The sequence below is a fragment of the Panulirus ornatus genome, chromosome 59 (genome assembly GCF_036320965.1).
Source record: "Panulirus ornatus isolate Po-2019 chromosome 59, ASM3632096v1, whole genome shotgun sequence".
Lineage (NCBI taxonomy): Eukaryota > Metazoa > Arthropoda > Malacostraca > Decapoda > Palinuridae > Panulirus > Panulirus ornatus.
The window spans coordinates 21,066,376-21,090,288 of record NC_092282.1 but is presented as its reverse complement, the minus strand read 5'-3'; the positions used below and the strand labels follow the sequence as shown (position 1 = coordinate 21,090,288).

At 40.6% G+C, this 23,913-nt stretch overlaps 1 protein-coding gene across 2 annotated transcripts in view; it reads right to left on the bottom strand.

Moving 5' to 3' along the window:
* The window catches only part of LOC139767219 (arf-GAP with dual PH domain-containing protein 1-like), an 85,546-nt gene extending 62,761 nt beyond the window's left edge, over nucleotides 1–22,785 (bottom strand). The window contains exons 1-2 of one of the 2 annotated variants that reach the window (XM_071696350.1): nucleotides 22,585–22,785; nucleotides 8,120–8,231 (exon numbers count right to left, since the gene is read on the bottom strand). In XM_071696350.1, coding sequence (XP_071552451.1) covers nucleotides 8,120–8,231; nucleotides 22,585–22,666 — 194 coding nt within the window. In that variant the 5' untranslated portion in view covers nucleotides 22,667–22,785. The remainder of the gene's footprint in view (nucleotides 1–8,119; nucleotides 8,232–22,584) is intronic. The other variant, XM_071696349.1, reaches the window with a different exon arrangement.
* Nucleotides 22,786–23,913: the final 1,128 nt, after the last annotated feature.

Here is a 23,913-nt window from a genome sequence, read left to right as displayed (position 1 = left end):
CAAGTAGTGGTGATGTGAGAAGGAGATGGAGTGAGTATTCTGAAGGTTTGTTGAATGTGTTTGATGATAGAGTGGCAGATATAGGGTGTTTTGGTTGAGGTGGTGTACAAAGTGAGAGGGTTAGGGAAAATGATTTGGTAAACAGAGAAGAGGTAGCAAAAGCTTTGCGGAAGATGAAAGCCGGCAAGGCAGCAGGTTTGGATGGTATTGCAGTGGAATTTATTAAAAAAGGGGGTGACTGTATTGTTGACTGGTTGGTAAGGTTATTTAATGCATGTGTGATTCATGGTGAGGTGCCTGAGGATTGGCGAAATGCGTGCACAGTGCCATTGTACAAAGGCAAAGGGGATAAGAGTGAATGTTCAAATTACAGAGGTATAAGTTTGTTGAGTATTCCTGGTAAATCATATGGGAGGGTATTGATTGAGAGGGTGAAGGCATGTACAGAGAATCAGATTGGGGAAGAGCAGTGTGGTTTCAGAAGTGGTAGAGGATGTGTGGATCAGGTGTCTGCTTTGAAGAATGTATGTGAGAAATACTTAGAAAAGCAAATGGATTTGTGTGTAGCATTTATGGATCTGGAGAAGGCACATGATAGAGTTGATAGAGATGCTCTGTGGAAGGTATTAAGAATATATGGTGTGGGAGGCAAGTTGTTAGAAGCAGTGAAAAGTTTTTATCGAGGATGTAAGGCATGTGTACGTGTAGGAAGAGAGGAAAGTGATTGGTTCTCAGTGAATGTAGGTTTGCGGCAGGGGTGTGTGATGTCTCCATGGTTGTTTATGTACGTATATACGTATGTAAGTAGGAGAGATGGCCAGAGAGCGTTATTGCATTACGTGTTAATTGACAGGCGCGCGAAAGAGAGACTTTTGGATGTTAATGTGCTGAGAGGTGCAACTGGAGGGATGTCTGATCATTATCTTATGGAGGCGAAGGTGAAGATTTGTATGGGTTCTCAGAAAAGAAAAGTGAATGTTGGGGTGAAGAAGGTGGTGAGAGTAAGTGAGCTTGGGAAGGAGACTTATGTGAGGAAGTACCAGGAGAGACTAGGTACAGAATGGAAAAAGTTTAGAACAAAGGAGGTAAGGGGAGTGGGGGAGGAATGGGATGTATTTAGGGAATCAGTGACGGCTTGCACAAAAGATGCTTGTAGCATAAGAAGAGTGGGAGGTGGGTTGATTAGAAAGGGTAGTGAGTGGTGGGATGAAGAAGTACGATTATTAGTGAAAGAGAAGAGAGAGGCATTTGGACGATTTTTGCAGGGAAAAAAAGCAAATGAGTGGGAGATGTATAAAAGAAAGAGACAGGAGGTCAAGAGAAAGGTGCAAGAGGTGAAAAAGAGGGCAAATGAGAGTTGGGGTGAGAGTATCATTAAATTTTGGGGAGAATAAAAAGATGTTATGGAAGGAGGTAAATAAAGTGTGTAAGACAAGGGAGCAAATGGGAACTTCAGTGAAGGGGGTAAATGGGGAGGTGATAACAAGTAGTGGTGATGTGAGAAGGAGATGGAGTGAGTATTCTGAAGGTTTGTTGAATGTGTTTGATGATAGAGTGGCAGATATAGGGTGTTTTGGTTGAGGTGGTGTACAAAGTGAGAGGGTTAGGGAAAATGATTTGGTAAACAGAGAAGAGGTAGCAAAAGCTTTGCGGAAGATGAAAGCCGGCAAGGCAGCAGGTTTGGATGGTATTGCAGTGGAATTTATTAAAAAAGGGGGTGACTGTATTGTTGACTGGTTGGTAAGGTTATTTAATGCATGTGTGATTCATGGTGAGGTGCCTGAGGATTGGCGAAATGCGTGCACAGTGCCATTGTACAAAGGCAAAGGGGATAAGAGTGAATGTTCAAATTACAGAGGTATAAGTTTGTTGAGTATTCCTGGTAAATCATATGGGAGGGTATTGATTGAGAGGGTGAAGGCATGTACAGAGAATCAGATTGGGGAAGAGCAGTGTGGTTTCAGAAGTGGTAGAGGATGTGTGGATCAGGTGTCTGCTTTGAAGAATGTATGTGAGAAATACTTAGAAAAGCAAATGGATTTGTGTGTAGCATTTATGGATCTGGAGAAGGCATATGATAGAGTTGATAGAGATGCACTGTGGAAGGTATTAAGAATATATGGTGTGGGAGGCAAGTTGTTAGAAGCAGTGAAAAGTTTTTATCGAGGATGTAAGGCATGTGTACGTGTAGGAAGAGAGGAAAGTGATTGGTTCTCAGTGAATGTAGGTTTGCGGCAGGGGTGTGTGATGTCTCCATGGTTGTTTAATTTGTTTATGGACGGGGTTGTTAGGGAGGTGAATGCAAGAGTTTTGGAAAGAGGGGCAAGTATGAAGTCTGCTGGGGATGAGAGAGCTTGGGAACCTTGAAGAATGTGTGGAAGTCGAGAACATTATCTCCAAAAGCAAAAATGGGTATGTTTGAAGGAATAGTGGTTCCAACAATGGTGTATGGTTGCGAGGCGTGGGCTATGGATAGAGTTGTGCGCAGGAGGGTGGATGTGCTGGAAATGAGATGTTTGAGAACAATGTGTGGTGTGAGGTGGTTTGATCGAGTAAGTAATATAAGGGTAAGAGAGATGTGTGGAAATAAAAAGAGCGTGGTTGAGAGAGCAGAAGAGGGTGTTTTGAAATGGTTTGGGCACATGGAGAGAATAAGTGAGGAAAGATTGACCAAGAGGATATATGTGTCGGAGGTGGAGGGAACGAGGAGAAGTGGGAGACCAAATTGGAGGTGGAAACATGGAGTGAAAAAGATTTTGAGTGATCGGGGCCTGAACATGCAGGAGGGTGAAAGGAGGGCAAGGAATAGACTGAATTGGATCGATGTAGTGTACCGGGGTTGACGTGCTGTCAATGGATTGAATCAGGGCATGTGAAGCGTCTGGGGTAAACCATGGAAAGTTCTGTGGGGCCTGGATGTGGAAAAGGAGCTGTGGTTTCGGGCATTATTGCATGACAGCTAGAGACTGAGTGTGAACGAATGGGGCCTTTGTTGTCTTTTCCTAGTGCTACCTCGCACACATGAGGGGGGAGGGGGATGGTATTCCATGCGTGGCGAGGTGGCGATGGGAATGAATAAAGGCAGACAGTGTGAACTGTGTGCATGGGTATATATGTATATGTCTGTGTGTGTATATATATGTGTACATTGAGATGTATAGGTGTGTATATTTGCGTGTGTGGACGTGTATGTATATACATTGTGTATTGGGGTGGGTTGGGCCATTTCTTTCATCTGTTTCCTTGCGCTACCTCGCAAACGCGGGAGACAGCGACAAAGCAAAATAATAAAAAAAATAATATATATATATATATATATATATATATGATAGACTTGATAGGGTAACTTGCGCAACTTGCCTCCCATACCATATACTCTTAATACCTTCCACAAAGCATCTCTATCAACTCTATCATATGCCTTCTCCAGATCCATCAATGCTACATACAAATCCATTTGTTTTTCTAAGCAATTCTCACATACATACTTCAAAGCAAACACCTGATCCACAAATCCTCTACCACTTCTGAAACCACACTGCTCTTCTTCAATCTGATGTTCTGTGCATGCCTTCACCCTCTCAATCAATACCCTCCCATATAATTTCCCAGGAATACTCAACAAACTTATACCTCTGTAATTTCAACACTCACCTTTAACCCCTTTGCCTCTGTACAATGGCACTTTGCATGCATTCCGCCAATCCTCAGGCACTTCACCATGAGCCATACATACCATGAATATCCTCACCAACCAGTCAACAATACAGTCACCCCCTTTTTTAATAAATTCCACTGCAATACCATCCAAACCTGCCGCCTTGCTGGCTTTCATCTTCCGTAAAGCTTTCACTACCTCTTCTCTGTTTACCAAATTCTCCCTAACCCTCTCACTTCGCACACCACCTCGAGCAAAACACCCGATATCTGCTACCCTATCATCTAACACATTCAACCAACCTTCAAAATACTCACTCCATCTCCTTCTTACATCACCACTACTTGTCATTACCTCCCCATTAGCCCCATTCACCGACGTTCCCATTAGTTCCCTTGTCTTATGCACTTTATTTACCTCCTTCCAAAACATCCTTTCATTCTCCCTAAAATTTAATGATACTCTCTCATCCAACTCTCATTTGCCCTCTTTTTCACCTCTTGCACCTTTTTCTCTTGACCTCCTGTCTCTTTCTTTTATACATCTCCCACTCATTTACACTATTTCCCTACAAAAATTGTCCAAATGCCTCTCTCTTCTCTTTCACTAATGATCTTACTTCTTCATCCCACCACTCACTACCCTTTCTAATCCGCCAACCTCCCACGCTTCTCATGCCACAAGCATCTTTTGCGCAAGCCATCACTGCTTCCCTAAATACATCCCATTCCTCCCCCATTCCCCTTACGTCCTTTGCTCTCACTTTTTTCTTTTCTGCACTCAGTTTCTCCTGGTACTTCCTCACACAAGTCTCCTTCCCAAGCTCACTTACTCTCACCACTCTTTTCACCCCAACATTCTCTCTTCTTTTCTGAAAACCTACAAATCTTCACCTTCGCCTCCACAAGATAATGATCAAACATCCCTACAGTGGCACCTCTCAGCACATTAACATCCAAAATTCTCTCTTTCACGCGCCTAAGAATTAACATGTAATCTAATAATACTCTCTGGCCATCTCCTACTTACATATGTATACTTATGTATATCTCTCTTTTTAAACCACGTATTCCCAATCACCACTCCTTTTTCAGCACACAAATCTACAAGCTCTTCACTATTTCCATTTACAACACTGAACACCCCATGTACACCAATTATTCCCTAAATTGCCACATTACTCATTTTGCATTCAAATCACCCATCACTCTAACCCGGTCTCGTGCATCAAAACTGCTAACACACTCACTCAGCCGCTCCCAAAACACCCGCCTCTCAGCATATACATATATATACACACACAGACATATACATATATACACATGTACATAATTCATACTGTCCACCTTTATTCATTCCCATTGCCACCCTGTCACACATGAAATGAAAACCCCTTCCTCCCACATGTGCACGAGGTAGCCCTAGGAAAAGACAAAAAATGCCACATTCGTTCACACTCAGTCTCTAGCTGTCATGTATAATGCACCAAAACCACAGCTCCCTTTTCACATCCAGGTTCCACAAAACTTTCCATGGTTTACCCCAGACGCTTCACATGCCCTGGTTCAATCCGCTGACAGCACATCGAACCCGGTATACCACATCATTCCAATTCACCCTATTCCTTGCATGCCTTTCACCCTCTGCATGTTCAGGCCCCGATCACTCAAAATCTTTTTATAATTATCAAGTCAAATACTACTGAACCTCCTGAAGGGAACAGTGAACAAAAAATATATTAAAATATAATTTGTTGAATTGCTTACCAAGTAAAAGATAAATGCTTTAAACCAAAGACAATCAATCAATGGCACCTCTATGAATAGGAGATGACTACTGTAACTATTTTCCCCTTATTCTCTTTAACTGTAATTCATTCACAATGTATGCATTACTCAAGAACCCACTGAAGAGAAATGTGTTGACAAAATATATATATATATATCAATACAATTTATGATATCATTTCAGAGTGTAAGATGAATGTCTTGAACACTAGACTAACTGGGGACTCCAACAAAGGTTAGTAAGGATTTTCCAATTGTTGTTCTGAATATTCAACTATTTGTTAAGAATCTACTAGAGGAAGCTGTGCAGAAATACATATAAAAAATACAATTTCTTTGTTCATGGCACTACTTCACTACAGCAGGAAATGGTGAACATGAAAAAAAAATTTCCATACCATTCACCAAGTAAAACATGAATATTCTGAACCAAAAGACAGTCAGTCACTCACCTCTGCAAATGCAAACATTTTAAAATCCATTTTTCTGTTATTTTTCTTAACAAAGAGGATATATGTGTCAGATGTGGATGAAACGAGGAGAAGTGGGAGACCAAATTGGAGGTGGAAGGATGTAGTGAAAAAGATCTTGAGCGATCGAGGTCTGAACATACAGGAGGGTGAAAGGCGTGCAAGGAATAGAGTCAATTGGAACGATGTGGTATACCGGGGTTGACGTGCTGTCAATGGATTGAACTAAGGCATGTGAAGTGTCTGGAGTAAACCACGGAAAGTTTTGTAGGGCCTGGATGTGGAAAGGGAGCTGTGGTTTTGGTGCATTACACATGACAGCTAGAGACTGAGTTTTTTCCAAGCACTACCTTGCCCACACACGGGGGGAGGAGGGGTGTCATTTCATGTGTAGCGGGGTGGCGGCAGGAATGGATGAAGGCAGCATGTATGAATATGTACATGTGTATATATGTTTATGTCTGTGTATGTATATGTATTTATACGATGAAATGTTTAGGAATGTATATGAGCGTATGTGGGCGTTTATGCATATACATGTGTATATGGGTGGGTTGGGTCATTCTTTCATCTGTTTCCTTGTGCTACCTCGCTAACGTGGGAGACAGCGTCAAAGTATAATAAAATATAAATGAATCTATATCCTGTAGCAGGGGTACTTGCTGAACACTTAGATACAAAGGTGAAAAGCACATGTGGGCTAAAGTTCAAATTATGTGAAAGGCAAGCAATATGGCTTTACACTGTGGAGACTGGCACAGAACTGACACCATGAACAGCATGGCTTGGACACTTTAGGCAGCATGGCTAGGTTAGTGTGCTAGCAGCCTGCTGGGTTCATATTGTACTGCAATATAAAAAAGAGGTGGGAGTAATTCAAGTACTGCAACATCAAAAACTGATGTATCAAATTGCACTGTATCACAAACTATCAGTAAATGTCAGTAACACCTTGAAGCTTGCTCTTGGTCCTTATCATGCAGAATCTTTCATGCAAGCTGTTTATAAATTCTTTGGCTATTTCCTTTTTATTTGACCTTCATTTTTTCCTACTCATCTGACTCAAAGAGTGGTGGATAGCCAGGCAGTAAAGCAGTAAAGCAGTTCACACCAATAATCTTTGAGCTGTACATCAAGATTTGCTTTTAAGATCACTCAACTACCACAGAATTAGTTCATGTCAGTGAGGGCTTCATCATTTACCTTTTGGTCATCATATCCCTCAAAACTGTTCACAAATGAGAGGCTCATTTTGCCTGGCAAACTTATCATGAAAACTGCATCAAGGATTTCTGTTTTTTATCGCCCTCTTTAAAATGTTCAATCTCTTATTCAAACTAGAAAGAGGTTGCACCACTCATCTAGGTCACTAAGACCAGTGGTTGTGGTGGGAGTAGCTGCCTGGGAGCTGCTGAGCATTTTCATGTGAAAAGTTGTGTAATATCTTTTAAACAGTGAAGTGGAGCTACACTAACACACATTAACCATGTGAGGCAATACTTAAATGACAGCAGGCAGTGTGAACGGCCATCTGAGACCCTGATTTGCACCATGCATGGATGGTGGGCTTTTTTGAAAAAAGGTATGATGGAAAGGGGGATAGCAATTAAATGACCATAGTTAGGGAGGGATGGTTCAACCATCCTGCAATTCACTAGTTATCAATTAAGCAAGCATCCTTAGTCCATGACCTATCAAGAGTGTAAATAGGTTAGTTCATGAGATACCTGTACAGACATGGATATTAGTGATGAAAAATGTTTATGGTAAAAGCAGGGCAACTTTCTTGGTATGAATCACTGGATATGGATTTGTATGGTGCCAAATAATGCAGTGCTCATATAAAAAGACCATACGAAAAATTAAGCGAGGTGTCCACTGATGAAACGCATTTTGGAATAATAAACAGAAAAAGAATCCTGAATCTAAATGCATCATAAACATTCTGAACTCAGGAAAGATAATGAAGAGCTCTAGCAAATTAAATATAACTTATATGGATAAGTGGCAGGACCATGTTTAACTGCTATATTTGATTACAAATAAATGTCTAATAATTTCTCAAATAAAGAGATTATATCGAAAGACAAAAAGATTCCTTAGTGTGCTAATCAACGTGTCAATACTACAATCAATAACTGACATGAAATATGAAGTGTAAAAGCCACTTTCACAATGTGCTAAATTTTTCAAAAGCCACTTACTTATCTAGTTTTAAGGACTTCACTTTGGTTACATGGGTGCCTAATCTTCTGTGCCATGCAGCACATGTTGTACATAAGAAGATTCCAATGTTGCATGAAGCCCACTCTGGATCTGCAAAATAATCAATACAATGTATACTGGTAACAATATCATGTAAACAATATTTATATTCTATACATAACATAAAGTCAGATTCACAATATAAGATATTTTCTTAATTGCAGGATTCCTAGAAGTGAGGGAAAAAGTTTTCATTCACACTATACTGTTCAATGTCTGAATATCAACATTTTCAATTTATATTATGCTACCTTGAACTACATGTAACAAAGTAAAGTAATGCCTGACAAGATGGTACATAGAGAGGACAAATAGCTAAGACAAAGGGGAACAATTCCTGGCAAACAATAGTTAAGAGGCATATTGTGATGCCGTTGTATTAATGAAAAAAGCTTAGCTTAGCAAGGAATAAAGCGTAATATTGAAGTATACAAGTACAAGTAACCAATCACATAAAACTTTACCCCTAGACAAAAACAAGCCATCAACTTCATAATGTACTTCAAGAAATATAACTCTAAAAATCTTTAAAATCTAATTTTAATGCACGTAAAAATACTATGCTATCATGCAACTAACTGCAGCTAAGTACTCTGCAACATGCTGTGCAAATGTAGGTTTTACAAGTTAAAGACTGTTTCTGTACCGTCAACAAAGTCCTATGAGCACCTGTCAGTTCTTGCTCTGTGGAAGGCTAAAACATCATTTTACTACCCAAAATGAGGTGTACCCACAAGAATCTAACCTCTTTGACCATCTCAAAACATAAAGTGCTAGCAGATGTTCACTCACAGGGTTCCACAACCATATAATAACTACACAGAAGTGTAGTTGTACTATGTAACCACCCAGCTTACTTTGAAAGGCATCCCTCTGAATTGCCAAGTTTTCTTTCTTCCCTGGAAAGCTAGGTTCGAAGTTCCTCAGCCTAGAATGAATGGGAATATACCCATCAGTGTCATTCAAATTCAGACTTACAGTTCACACATTTCACTGTAGCACATTTTCCACTTCGGCCACCATGAACTCTTCTTTTATTTCATGAATCTTTCTTCCTAGCAAAAAAAAAAATCATAGTAAAAAGTCCTCTGGTAAATTTTTTCTCATTACTGCTTGCCTTTTATTTTCGCAGTAGCCAAAATAGAAAGAGGAAAAGCATGACCCCACCGAGGCCACTTCACATGAAAAGGTACACAACACGTGCAAGAAAGAAAGATTGCATTAAGGATTAATAAGAGCTCCTCAGTGTACCCCCAACCCTTCAAGCTGGAAAGGTTATAGAAGGGAAACACAAAAAAATGAAAGAGAATCTTATGGCTCTGCCATGTGAAGAAAGGTGTAATTACCTATTTACCTAACTGTACAGTAAATGGAGAGTTCTACCCTTATAGGGCCCCATCTCCTGAACTTTCTATCAACTATCCTTTTAAACCTCTGCAACTACCAGCACCAACCTTTGTAACTACCAAAACCCACTCACCCACTGGTTAATTTACTGCAATTATCCACCACCCTAATGCTAAACCAGTACTTCTTAACATCCTTCCTCACTAGTGTTTTGTTATGGCCTCTAGTTATTCTGGTGATGCATCACTTAAAGAACTCATCTATCCATACCTCTAATCCCTGTCCCCTTTGGGAACTCCAATCAAGGAGGTGGACACGGCAACAGAGTCTCCATGTATCCTGCCCTTACATACACCATTCCACACATTCTTCCACCATTTCTTTCCCTTCATTACTCTTGCATTCTTTTTCCCCATGCCACAGGTGGTATTTCTCTCAATCATACACTCTCCTTATATACTCCCTGTCCTGCATTCTTCCCACATGCCCGAACCACCTCAAAGCATTATGTTTCTCCCACCACTCCATAATTCAATCCCTTTGCATTCCCTACCACATCTATCATACACCCACCTCATTTCTCTCTTCATTCCATGGAGTCATTCCATATTCTTCTCTCAAATGGCCCATTTCCACATCCTAGAGTCTTGACCTTTGTGACTCATTCCATGTCCATGTTTTGACTGCGAATGTCAGGGTCAAGAGGACTATGCTTTTCCTTAATCCTTCTTCACTTCAGGACTTACACTCCTACCCTACATCATTCTATTAAGTAGCCCAATGACTATTCTACATTGTACTGCTTGCTCATTTATATCTCCTTCCATGTCACCAAACTTTGCTCCCAAATACTTAAGATTCTGTCACCTCTTCCAGTCTTTCTCCCTACATAAATATAACACAATTTGGTACACTTTCTTCTCTCACTCTTTGAGCTTTGCAAAATCTATACTCTCTTCAACTGCCTGTGCTTACATAAATCATAACACACACTTACAACTTCTGCAGCTCCTTTTCACTCTCAGCAAAGTACACAGCATCACCAGCAAACAAGCTTGTCACTAGCCACACTGCCTCACTGTCAAACTTCATCTCTGCACCCCCTTTACCTTGCTATGCTTTCATCTCTCTTATCACTCCATCCATATATGTGTCAAAAAGTCAAAGTGACACCACACAGCCCTGCCACAAACTCAAAAGTATACTAAAATTTTCACTCAACTTTTCATCTACTTTTACACATGCATTTGTTCCTATATAGAATGATTTCACCCTATCTAACATTTGTTCCTCTGTCCCATATATCCTTAACACATACCATAAAGCATTCCACTCGGCTTAGTCACACACTTTTTCCAGATCCATAAAAGCTTACCTTTCACTAGATACTTTTCCATGATTGCTCACTGCAAAATTCTGATCGATGCATCACCTATCTTTGCTAAAAACCCCTTGCTCCCCACTTATCTTACATTGTCACTAAAGTTTAATAGTTAGGGAAATTCTTTGGCCGTGGCCAACCAATTGAGGGTGTTCCCAATTTACACACACACACACACACACACACACAAAAAAAAAAAGGAATTTAAAGAATGATTACATTACTGTGGGAATTAAAAAAAATCACAGCTTCACAAGAAAAAATGCAAAGCATTAAACCAAAATGAAACCCTCAAGCTGGCCTATGCAAAGTATTAAACCAAAATGAAATACGCTGACCAGTCAAATAATGTCATACTGTTATAACTGACAACAGTGTTGTCTCTAAGTGCACTAGTTCTCAAAAATCTAAGCATAAAAAAGATGCTGATATACATATGACACCTCTGAAGTCCAGAAAGAAAGTTGAGAAACTTTTAGTCAATGTCAAGCAAGAGTCAGTAGGTGTACAAAACACCAGAGGGCAAGGAAAAATTAATTGGAGTGGATGATCATTTGCCACTACTGTACTTGTTCTGGTACTGCAATGCCACAGGCCTGGGAGGGTTATTGTGCATATGTTAAAGCCTGGAAATATGCACCTTGTATGTTTTATGATAGTCAAAAGGGGTGAGTACCTATAATAAACCTCAATCTGGGGAGAAAAGTATTTTGACCCTCCACCAAGCATTTCAAATACTAACTCTTTAAAGTTCATAAGACTTTGTCCACATATGAGAAAATTAACTTAACACTGTACACACTCCTCAGCTGGCATGCAAAAACTTATACAGGCTTTCTTTCAATGATAAATTATTCAGTAATTTAACTTGGTAGAAATTCTCTTGACCAAGATCCATTCAGTAATCTTTGACTGTATTCTTTCTAGTAACCTTAAAGGGTACTAATATCAAGTTTGCTTGATGATGTACTTTAATCATCAACTTCCATTATTCTAAGGTGGGTTTTCCAGTCATATTGAACAATGTCCTGTCCTTTGGGCCAAGTTAGGGCATCTCATACAGGCAGTTCTGTAGGTTCAGCACATACTCATTTTTGTCTTGGTTCCATATCTTTCTTCTTCTCTTACTAAGTGCTACCTTTGGCAACATAAGAGGCCCTGTAACATTATCAGAACAGTACATCTCAGAAATCCTGCCCTAGATTTCCCTAACTGGCTTGTCAACAAGTAAACTGCAATACAGGGAACAAAGAATCCATCTAAATCTCTCATTAGATCAAAATTCTATTATGCTCTTTGAACCTTTCACAGTAGTCTCCCAAACACTATCTTCAACATTTCAGTAAATCAAGACATCATTAACATGTACAGTAATAGTGTTTATATTTTTCATGAAAATAAGAGAAGCCCATCTTCTGAGAGGGCAAAGATAGGCATGTTTGAAGGTATGGTAGTCCTAATAATGTTGCATGGATGTGAGATATGCATTCTAGATAAGAATGTACAGAAGAGGGTGAATGTGCTGGAAATGAAATGTTTGAGGACAATGTGTGGTGTGAGGAGGATTGACTGAATAAGAAATGATATGAGTGAGAGAGGTGTAGTATTAAGAAAAAAATGACTGAAAGAGCTGAAGAGGGTGTGCTAAATTGTCTGGGAATATAGAGATAATGAGTAAGAAGTTGACAGAAAGGGTAGATATGTTAAAAGTGGAGGGGACAGTGAGATGGTTGAGACTAAACTGGAGATGAAAGGATGTAGCAAAACAAAGTTTTGAATGCCCAGGGTATGCAGAAGGGCATAAAGCATCCACAGGACAGAGTGAACTGGAGCAATATGAGAAACAGGGGATGACATGCTGTACATGGATTGAACCAGGGAATATGAAGCAGTCAGAGAAAAATCAAAGAATGGTTTGTAAGTCTTAGCTGTGATATCAGTGCATTACACATAACAGCTTACTTCACCTACAGCGAGATTTAGCCAGAATGGCATGGCTAGTGTGAAACTTCCACATCAATCTTCGCTTGAAGTATAAGACTATTTTTCTCAGCTATCATAAAAAGAAAAAATAAAGCTAAGGAGTAGATGTGAGTGCAGGTAAAACTGCAAAGTGAGGATATCAAAGAGTACTCCTATTCTGAAAATCAAATATGTAAGGCCTTTCTTCACCTTTTCCTAAAACAACTACACACAAGAGGGAAACACAATCTTCGCTCCCAGAACCTTCACCCCCTCCCCCACCCTATGACTCACTTCCACTTCCATGGTTCCATTCACTGCTAAGACCACTCCCAGATATCTAAAACACTTCACTTCCTCCAATTTTTCTCCATTCAAACTTATATCCCAACTAACTTGTCCATCAACCCTGCTGAACCTAATAACCTTGCTCTTATTAACATTTACTCTCAACCTTCTCCTTTCACACACTTTTCTAATCTCAGTCACCAACTTCTGCAGTTTCTTACTTGAATCAGCCACCAGTGCTGTATCACTGGCAAACAACTGACTCACTTCCCAGGCCCTCTCATCCATAACAGACTGCATACTTGCCCCTCTCCAAAATGCTTGCATTTGCCTACCGAAACTCCCCATCCATAAACAAATTAAACAACCATGGGGACATCACACACCCCTGCCGCAGACCAACCTTCAATGGGAACCAATCACGCTCCTCTCATCCAACTCATGCATATGCCTTACACCCTTGATAAAAACTTCTTCGCTTCTAGCAGCTTACCTCCCACACCATATACTCTTCAGACCTTCCATAAAACATCTCCATAAACCCTATCATATGCCTTCTCCAGATCCATAAATGCTACATACAAATCCATCTGTTTTTCTAAGAATTTCTCATACATTCTTCAAAGCAAACACCTGATTCACACATCCTCTACCACTTCTGAAACCACACTGCTCCTCCCCAGTCTGATGCTCTGTACATGCCTTCAACCTCTCAATCAATATCCTTCCATACAATCTTCCAGGAATACTCAACAAACTTTTGCCTCTGTAGTCTGAACACTCACCTTTATCCCCTTCACCTTTGTACAATGGCATTAGTCATGGAATAGAGTGAAGTGTAAAAATGTGGAATACCAGGATCGATGCGCTGTCAATGTGAAACATCCGAAGTAAACCACGGAGAGATCTGCGGGGCCTGGATATGGATAGGGAGCTGTGGTTTCAATGCATTACAAATGACAGCTCGAGTGAACAAATGTGGCCTTTTTTGTCTGTTTTCCTGGTGCTACCTCACTAAGGCATGGGGTTGGCAATGCTGTTTCCTATGGGGCAGGGTGGCACCGGGAATGGATGAAAGCAAGCAAGTATGAATATGTACATGTGCATAAAGGTAATAAAAAGAGTGTGGTTGAGAGAGCAGAAGAGGGTGTTTTGAAATGGTTTGGTCACATGGAGAGAATGAGTGAGGAAAGATTGACCAAAAGGATCTATGTGTCAGAGGTGGAGGGAACGAGGAGAAGTGGGAGACCAAATTGGAGGTGGAAACATGGAGTGAAAAAGATTTTGAGTGATCGGGGCCTGAACATGCAGGAGGGTGAAAGGCGGGCAAGGAATAGAGTGAATTGGATCGATGTGGTATACCGGGGTAGACGTGCTGTCAATGGATTGAATCAGGGCATGTGAAGCGTCTGGGGTAAACAAGGGAAAGTTCTGTGGGGCCTGGATGTGGAAAGGGAGCTGTGGTTTCGGGCATTATTACATGACAGCTAGAGACTGAGTGTAGGTGAACGAATGGGGCCTTTGTTGTCTTTTCCTAGCGCTACCTCGCACACATGAGGGGGGGAGGGGGATGTTACTCCATGTGTGGTGAGGTGGCGATGGGAATGAATAAAGGCAGTGTGAATTGTGTGCATGTGTATATATGTATGTGTCTGTGTGTGTATATATATGTGTACATTGAGATGTATGGGTATGTATAATTGCGTGTGTGGATGTGTATGTATATACATGTGTATGTGGGTGGGTGCATATGCACCAATAATCACCCATCTCTCTCCATTAACTTTCAGTTTTACCCATATTAATCGAGAAAAACTGGAGGAAGTGAAGTGTTTTAGATATCTGGGAGTGGATCTGGCAGCGGATGGAAACATGGAAGCGGAAGTGGATCATAGGGAGGGGGAGGGGGCGAAAAATCTGGGAGCCTTGAAGAATGTGTGGAAGTCGAGAACATTATCTCGGAAAGCAAAAATGGGTATGTTTGAAGGAATAGTGGTTCCAACAATGTTGTATGGTTGCGAGGCGTGGACTATGGATAGAGTTGTGCGCAGGAGGATGGATGTGCTGGAAATGAGATGTTTGAGGACAATGTGTGGTGTGAGGTGGTTTGATCGAATAAGTAACGAAAGGGTAAGAGAGATGTGTGGAAATAAAAAGAGCGTGGTTGAGAGAGCAGAAGAGGGTGTTTTGAAATGGTTTGGTCACATGGAGAGAATGAGTGAGGAAAGATTGACCAAGAGGATATATGTGTCGGAGGTGGAGGGAACGAGGAGAAGAGGGAGACCAAATTGGAGGTGGAAAGATGGAGTGAAAAAGATTTTGTGTGATCGGGGCCTGAACATGCAGGAGGGTGAAAGGAGGGCAAGGAATAGAGTGAATTGGAGCGATGTGGTATACCGGGGTTGACGTGCTGTCAGTGGATTGAATCAAGGCATGTGAAGCGTCTGGGGTAAACCATGGAAAGCTGTGTGGGTATGTATATTTGCGTGTGTGGACGTATGTATATACATGTGTATGGGGGTGGGTTGGGCCATTTCTTTCGTCTGTTTCCTTGCGCTACCTCGCAAACGCAGGAGACAGCGGAAAAAAAAAAAAAAAAAAAAATATATATATATATATATATATATATATATATGTGAGAAACTGCAGAAGCTGGTGACTGAGTTTGGTAAAGTGTGTGGAAGAAGAAAGTTGAGAGTAAATGTGAATAAGAGCAAGGTTATTAGGTACAGTAGGGGTGAGGGTCAAGTCAATTGGGAGGTGAGTTTGAATGGAGAAAAACTGGAGGAAGTGAAGTGTTTTAGATATCTGGGAGTGGATCTGTCAGCGGATGGAACCATGGAAGCGGAAGTGGATCATAGGGTGGGGGAGGGGGCGAAAATTTTGGGAGCCTTGAAAAATGTGTGGAAGTCGAGAACACTATCTCGGAAAGCAAAAATGGGTATGTTTGAGGGAATAGTGGTTCCAACAATGTTGTATGGTTGCGAGGCGTGGGCTATGGATAGAGATGTGCGCAGGAGGATGGATGTGCTGGAAATGAGATGTTTGAGGACAATGTGTGGTGTGAGGTGGTTTGATCGAGTAAGTAACGTAAGGGTAAGAGAGATGTGTGGAAATAAAAAGAGCGTGGTTGAGAGAGCAGAAGAGGGTGTTTTGAAATGGTTTGGGCACATGGAGAGAATGAGTGAGGAGAGATTGACCAAGAGGATATATGTGTCGGAGGTGGAGGGAACGAGGAGAAGAGGGAGACCAAATTGGAGGTGGAAAGATGGAGTGAAAAAGATTTTGTGTGATCGGGGCCTGAACATGCAGGAGGGTGAAAGGAGGGCAAGAAATAGAGTGAATTGGAGTCATGTGGTATACAGGGGTTGACGTGCTGTCAGTGGATTGAAGCAAGGCATGTGAAGCGTCTGGGGTAAACCATGGAAAGCTGTGTAGGTATGTATATTTGCGTGTGTGGACGTGTGTATGTACATGTGTATGGGGGGGGGGGGGTTGGGCCATTTCTTTCGTCTGTTTCCTTGCGCTACCTCGCAAACGCGGGAGACAGCGACAAAGTATAAAAAAAAAAAAAAAAAAAAAAAAAAAAAAAAAATATATATATATATATATATATATATATATATATATATATATATATATATATATATTTTTTTTTTTTAACTTTCTAAAATGGGAAACAGAAGAAGGAGTCACGCGGGGAGTGCTCATCCTCCTCGGAGGCTCAGATTGGGGTGCCTAAATGTGTGTGGATGTAACTAAGATGTGAAAAAAGGAGAGATAGGTAGTATGTTTGAGGAAAGGAACCTGGATGTTTTGGCTCTGAGTGAAACGAAGCTCAAGGGTAATGGGGAAGAGTGGTTTGGGAATGTCTTGGGAGTAAAGTCAGGGGTTAGTGAGAGGACAAGAGCAAGGGAAGGAGTAGCACTACTCCTGAAACAGGAGTTGTGGGAGTATGTGATAGAATGTAAGAAAGTAAATTCTCGATTAATATGGGTAAAACTGAAAGTTGATGGAGAGAGATGGGTGATTATTGGTGCATATGCACCTGGGCATGAGAAGAAAGATCATGAGAGGCAAGTGTTTTGGGAGCAGCTGAATGAGTGTGTTAGTGGTTTTGATGCACGAGACCGGGTTATAGTGATGGGTGATTTGAATGCAAAGGTGAGTAATGTGGCAGTTGAGGGAATAATTGGTATACATGGGGTGTTCAGTGTTGTAAATGGAAATGGTGAAGAGCTTGTAGATTTATGTGCTGAAAAAGGACTGGTGATTGGGAATACCTGGTTTAAAAAGCGAGATATACATAAGTATATGTATGTAAGTAGGAGAGATGGCCAGAGAGCGTTATTGCATTACGTGTTAATTGACAGGCGCGCGAAAGAGAGACTTTTGGATGTTAATGTGCTGAGAGGTGCAACTGGAGGGATGTCTGATCATTATCTTGTGGAGGCTAAGGTGAAGATTTGTATGGGTTTTCAGAAAAGAAGAGTGGATGTTGGGGTGAAGAGGGTGGTGAGAGTAAGTGAGCTTGGGAAGGAGACTTGTGTGAGGAAGTACCAGGAGAGACCGAGTACAGAATGGAAAAAGGTGAAAACAATGGAAGTAAGGGGAGTGGGGGAGGAATGGGATGTATTTAGGGAATCAGTGATGGATTGCACAAAAGATGCTTGTGGCATGAGAAGAGTGGGAGGTGGGTTGATTAGAAAGGGTAGTGAGTGGTGGGATGAAGAAGTACGATTATTAGTGAAAGAGAAGAGAGAGGCATTTGGACGATTTTTGCAGGGAAAAAATGCAATTGAGTGGGAGACGTATAAAAGAAAGAGACAGGAGGCCAAGAGAAAGGTGCAAGAGGTGAAAAAAAAGGGCAAATGAGAGTTTGGATGAGAGAGTATCATTAAATTTTAGGGAGAATAAAAAGATGTTCTGGAAGGAGGTAAATAAAGTGCGTAAGACAAGGGAGCAAATGGGAACTTCAGTGAAGGGCGCAAATGGGGAGGTGATAACAAGTAGTGGTGATGTGAGAAGGAGATGGAGTGAGTATTTTGAAGGTTTGTTGAATGTGTTTGATGATAGAGTGGCAGATATAGGGTGTTTTGGTCGAGGTGGTGTACAAAGTGAGAGGGTTAGGGAAAATGATTTGGTAAACAGAGAAGAGGTAGCAAAAGCTTTGCGGAAGATGAAAGCCGGCAAGGCAGCAGGTTTGGATGGTATTGCAGTGGAATCTATTAAAAAAGGGGGTGACTGTATTGTCGACTGGTTGGTAAGGTTATTTAATGTATGTATGACTCATGGTGAGGTGCCTGAGGATTGGTGGAATGTGTGCATAGTGCCATTGTACAAAGGCAAAGGGGATAAGAGTGAGTGCTCAAATTACAGAGGTATAAGTTTGTTGAGTATTCCTGGTAAATTATATGGGAGGGTATTGATTGAGAGGGTGAAGGCATGTACAGAGCATCAGATTGGGGAAGAGCAGTGTGGTTTCAGAAGTGGTAGAGGATGTGCGAGTTGTTGTTCGCTGATGATACAGCACTGGTGGCTGACTCATGTGAGAAACTGCAGAAGCTGGTGACTGAGTTTGGTAAATTGTGTGAAAGAAGAAAGTTAAGAGTAAATGTGATTAAGAGCAAGGTTATTAAGTACAGTAGGGTTGAGGGTCAAGTTAATTGGGAGGTAAGTTTGAATGGAAAAAAACTGGAGGAAGTAAAGTGTTTTAGATATCTGGAAGTGGATCTGGCAGCGGATGGAACCATGGAAGCAGAAGTGGATCATAGGGTGGGGGAGGGGGCGAAAATCCTTGGAGCCTTGAAGAATGTGCGGAAGTCGAGAACATTATCTCTGAAAGCAAAAATGGGTATGTTTGAAGGAATAGTGGTTCCAACAATGTTGTATGGTTGAGAGTCGTGGGCTATGGATAGAGTTGTGCGCAGGAGGGTGGATGTGCTAGAAATGAGATGTTTGAGGACAATGTGTAGTGTGAGGTGGTTTGATCGAGTAAGTAATGTAAGGGTAAGAGAGATGTGTGGAAATAAAAAGAGCGTGGTTGAGAGAGCAGAAGAGGGTGTTTTGAAATAGTTTGGGCACATGGAGAGAATGAGTGAGGAAAGATTGACCAAGAGGATATATGTGTCGGAGGTGGAGGGAACGAGAAGTGGGAGACCAAATTGGAGGTGGAAAGATGGAGTGAAAAAGATTTTGAGTGATCGGGGCCTGAACATGCAGGAGGGTGAAAGGCGGGCAAGGAATAGAGTGAATTGGATCGATGTGGTATACCGGGGTCGACGTGCTGTCAGTGGATTGAATCAGGGCATGTGAAGCGTCTGGGGTAAACCATGGAAAGCTGTGTGGGGCCTGGATGTGGAAAGGGAGCTGTGGTTTTAGGCATTATTGCATGACAGCTGGAGACTGAGTGTGAACGAATGGGGCCTTTGTTATCTTTTCCTAGCGCTACCTCGCACACATGAGGGGGGAGGGGGATGGTATTCCATGTGTGGCGAGGTGGCGATGGGAATGAATAAAGGCAGGCAGTGTGAATTGTGTGCATGGGTATATATGTATGTGTCTGTGTGTGTATACATATGTGTACATTGAGATGTATGGGTGTGTATGTTTGCGTGTGTGGACGGGTGTGTATATACATGTGTATGGGGGTGGGCTGGGCCATTTCTTTCTTCTGTTTCCTTGCGCTACCACGCAAATGCGGAAGACAGCGACAAAGTAAAATAAATAAATAAATAAATATATATATATATATATATATATATATATATATATATATATATATATATATATATATATATATATATATATATTGTTGAAATGTGAGAATTCATACAACCTCCAATAACATCACTGATTCTGCATATGTTTAAATCAATGAAGCCATAACCTCATCCAATGGATGATGATACAGTATATAAGACTTTGAAACAAACAAAGATTCATTAAATGACAAACTAAAACAATATACAATATAAATCTCAATATTCTTTTAATATCTTCTTGAAAATCAACATTGGACTATATCTGAAATAAATGTTTATGAATGATGGTGACATTTAACCCTATACTCCACGTGGGTTTCACTATGGGGATTGTATCCACACTCATACAGGTTGCCCCTCCTCAGACTCATTCAAATTGGATGGTGCACTCTTTTGGCATGAAGAGGTGCATGCATCACAAACAACTATAAACAAAACCAGGAAAAAACCCGCAAAAATAACTATGGAGTAATGTCTGACCCTATGGTCACCCTATCTGTACTTGTACAAGCTGCCTTTTCCTGCGGCCATATAAAGTGGACGGCATGCTTTATTGTTATATTAGAGATGTCTTAAGTCACAGCATCAGAAAAGAAGTATAACCTTGGCATGCTAGCCAAATTTATGTCTGTAGATCAAGAAATAAAGATGATTTACCAGCAGATACATTTTTTCTTTAACCCTCCTTGATATTTTCTATCAATCAATAAGACAAAAATATAATTCTTTATTTTTCTATAAACCTCAGTTCTAGGGACCTTCCCCCGCTGTTTTAAGGGTTCAATACTTTAAGAGTTAAGACTGGGACATTATATGTATACATGTTTCAACCTGCCAAAAATCTATATCTATCTATCTGTATCAATGATGCCTGTTACCTCCATGAACTGTCATCAAGGGAATGGCAACAGCAAAAGAGCCTCCATTTATCCCTGTCCTTACATGCCTCCCTCATGCATTCTTCCACCATTTCTCTCCCTCCAGGACTCTTCCACTCTATTTCCCCTCATAACATGCCAAAATTTACGTCAATACATTTCCATTATACACTTCCACATTCAATCTTCCTTATTATTAGACTTACAAAAAAATGAGTAATAAATGATAGATAATTACTGTCTGTCTACGGCATGTGAGTTGAGCATAACTAGGCCTGTCAATTTCTTTTGCACGAATCTTTGCATTTCAAACAATAAAGAATGTATACAGTGTGAAAGATAAATTTGGAACTAGAGCTCACTTCCTAACACCTGAATAAATTGAATGAATTCTTATTAGAAAAATAAATAAAATTGGTGGTATATGTACCAGAATAAATGACTGAATTCTTATTGAAAACATAAATTAAATTGGTAGCACATGTGCTTGTCACCACTGCCAATCCTGGATCAATATTAAAATTTTTGCAATTTAGGTATAATAAGACACAATAAAAGGATAAGTCACAACATGATTAAGATATGATATTGCATGTTATATGGTAACATTACCCTTTCAGACATCCTACCTAGGAATCGGGGTTTTGGGAGGTAGAAATCACGAAAAGTAGCGATTTGCAATAGAAATGAAGGTCAGAATTGTTCAAAAGACGTTGAAAACAATTTAAGTAAAATCAAACATAGCCTAACAAACCTATCCAAAAATTCGTCAATGTCCGAAATGGTAATAATACCTGTTATATAATATCCAGTGCTAGCATGGATTAGAGTAGATTTTCCTTGTTTTTACCCTACAATTTCTTTTATCTTCAGTACCTGGTAAATACCTGGTACAATCTTTGGGGGTTCTTCAATCACACACCCCACTCAGAGGTGATGGACTGGGTTATTGATTGACCAAGCTGTTGAAAGCTGCACTTTCATGCCTATGAAGCCCCAAAAGCCTTGCCCACTTATATTGAAAAACTAACCTTGTGACTGAGGAATAATGTACGAGCTCCCCCATTTCAAATCACTTGTTTTGGCTATAAGGAGTCCACTGGTATGTCTTTCATCTAAAATTCCTAAGCTCGTCTGTTGTGCCCCAAAACTGGAACTTAACCAAGACTTCACTTACACCGTTACTGTATTTCTGAGTTTCTTAAGAGAAAATGAAAATATCTACTTCCTGCTACAATTCTTCAGAGAAAAGGTGGAGATCCTACAACTTTATATTAACCAAAAAATGTTGAATTTACTTAAAGCTTCTTAAAGCTTTCGATGATGACCTCCATACATGCTTAAAACAGTTATGCCAATGCACTCCAAATTTCCTTAATGAAATCTATTCACTTCATTTTTTTCCTGTCACAACCCCCACAGTAGTTTAGGCTAACCTTGGACATGCCCTGTCAATGAACACAATCAAATATTTGTTTACCAGGCAAGTTGAAATGAGAAACACTGGCCTTATTTTTCACTCTCCTGCCACCACCAGAACCTAAATGGATTACTAATACTATAAAATGGTGCTCAATCTCCTCCCAGATGTCGAAAATCACGAATAAATCAACTTAGAAACAGGCGGGAGGCCTCGACCCAATGGGTCCACACCACTAGTCAGCACTTGACAGCCTGGCCGGACGGGCAGGGCCACTCCCAGGCTGGCAATGCATGCATGATGGTAAAGGGAGACAGAGAGATATATACATCGTCTTACTCTATAACCCACTTCTCCATCTTACTTTGCAATCCACAATCAGCACAATCGTTGTTCCCAGTCTGTTTCACCAGTTCACTGATCCTACGCGTGTTTCTGTCACTCATGACGCCTTCACTTTGACACTAACACTACTACACTGGACTACAAATGGTAGACTAGCATATTTTCAGACTTTGCGGGAGATCACTTCCCTTCCCCAGGCGGCCGCCTACTACAGCCATGTTGACAATCTCGCCCGCTCACTATCCTTTCTCTAATTCTGATAACAGAGTTCACCACCAAATTCAGGGATAACTCAGAGTCAAATTAATCTTTTATCCCTAGCTAGATCAAAATATTATCTATTGTCGAGAACATAATGAAATAAACTCTACAATATTATATAAAAGATAAAGGATACGCGCATCACTATGACGTCATTGTGTATATAGTTGCTAGTGCGCTTACTTTCGCCTTCTTATTTGATAAGAAAATTATATTTACTCACATTTTACAAGTTATTAATTACTTGAAGATGATATAAATTTCAATTTGAGATGTAATTTGTTTCATAATACTCTTATATATTGAGAAGTTGTGTTTTATTGTCCGGTAACTGTCAGGAAGTTCAGAGAAGTCATTGCAGTAAAACAGGCCACTCATTTAGACGGCCACAAACAATGATACAAGGAAAGCTTGTTATGTACACAAACCGTAAATATTTCTTTAAGAGGGAGAAATTATATGGATTAAAGCAGAACAATCTATTTCATTCTCCTTTCCAGGCGTTTCACACAAGCATCACCTCTTCAGTTGCAGACGAGGATGAAAAAGAATGAAACAAATGAGCAGTTATGAAAATCCTCCCCGGTGACCTGCCCTGCTACCCAGCCGTGCGTGAGTCACTCACGATGCTGCTCCTGATCACGAATTCGAGTTTCGTTTCGTGTAAAATTCCTGCTAACAAGTGTCTAAAGGAGAAAAAAATGTTAAGAAACTACGAAGGCACATTGATAATTGCCTTGAAACTTCGCTCAATATTGAGGTTCCTCTTGTTTATATGAAAATATCCTTTTAAAGATGACGATCGCTACCACGATCATCCTGACTGGCACATCCTCTAGAGAGCGTGTATCATTCAAAAGGATTAGCATTAATGTAAATTCTTGGGAAAAAGAAAAGAAAATATACATCGGGGTCACTAATCCTTAATGTCGGGAACTATGATAAATCCCTGGGCCTCGAGAAGGTAAACCTGGTTCACCTTCGTTGCACTACGACCACCATTTTTAGCTCAAGCCCACCCAAGGCAGGCAGCAAGGGCCACTTTTAGCTCTATTTTGCTGCCCCGGAGAAGATCTTAGGAAAAACC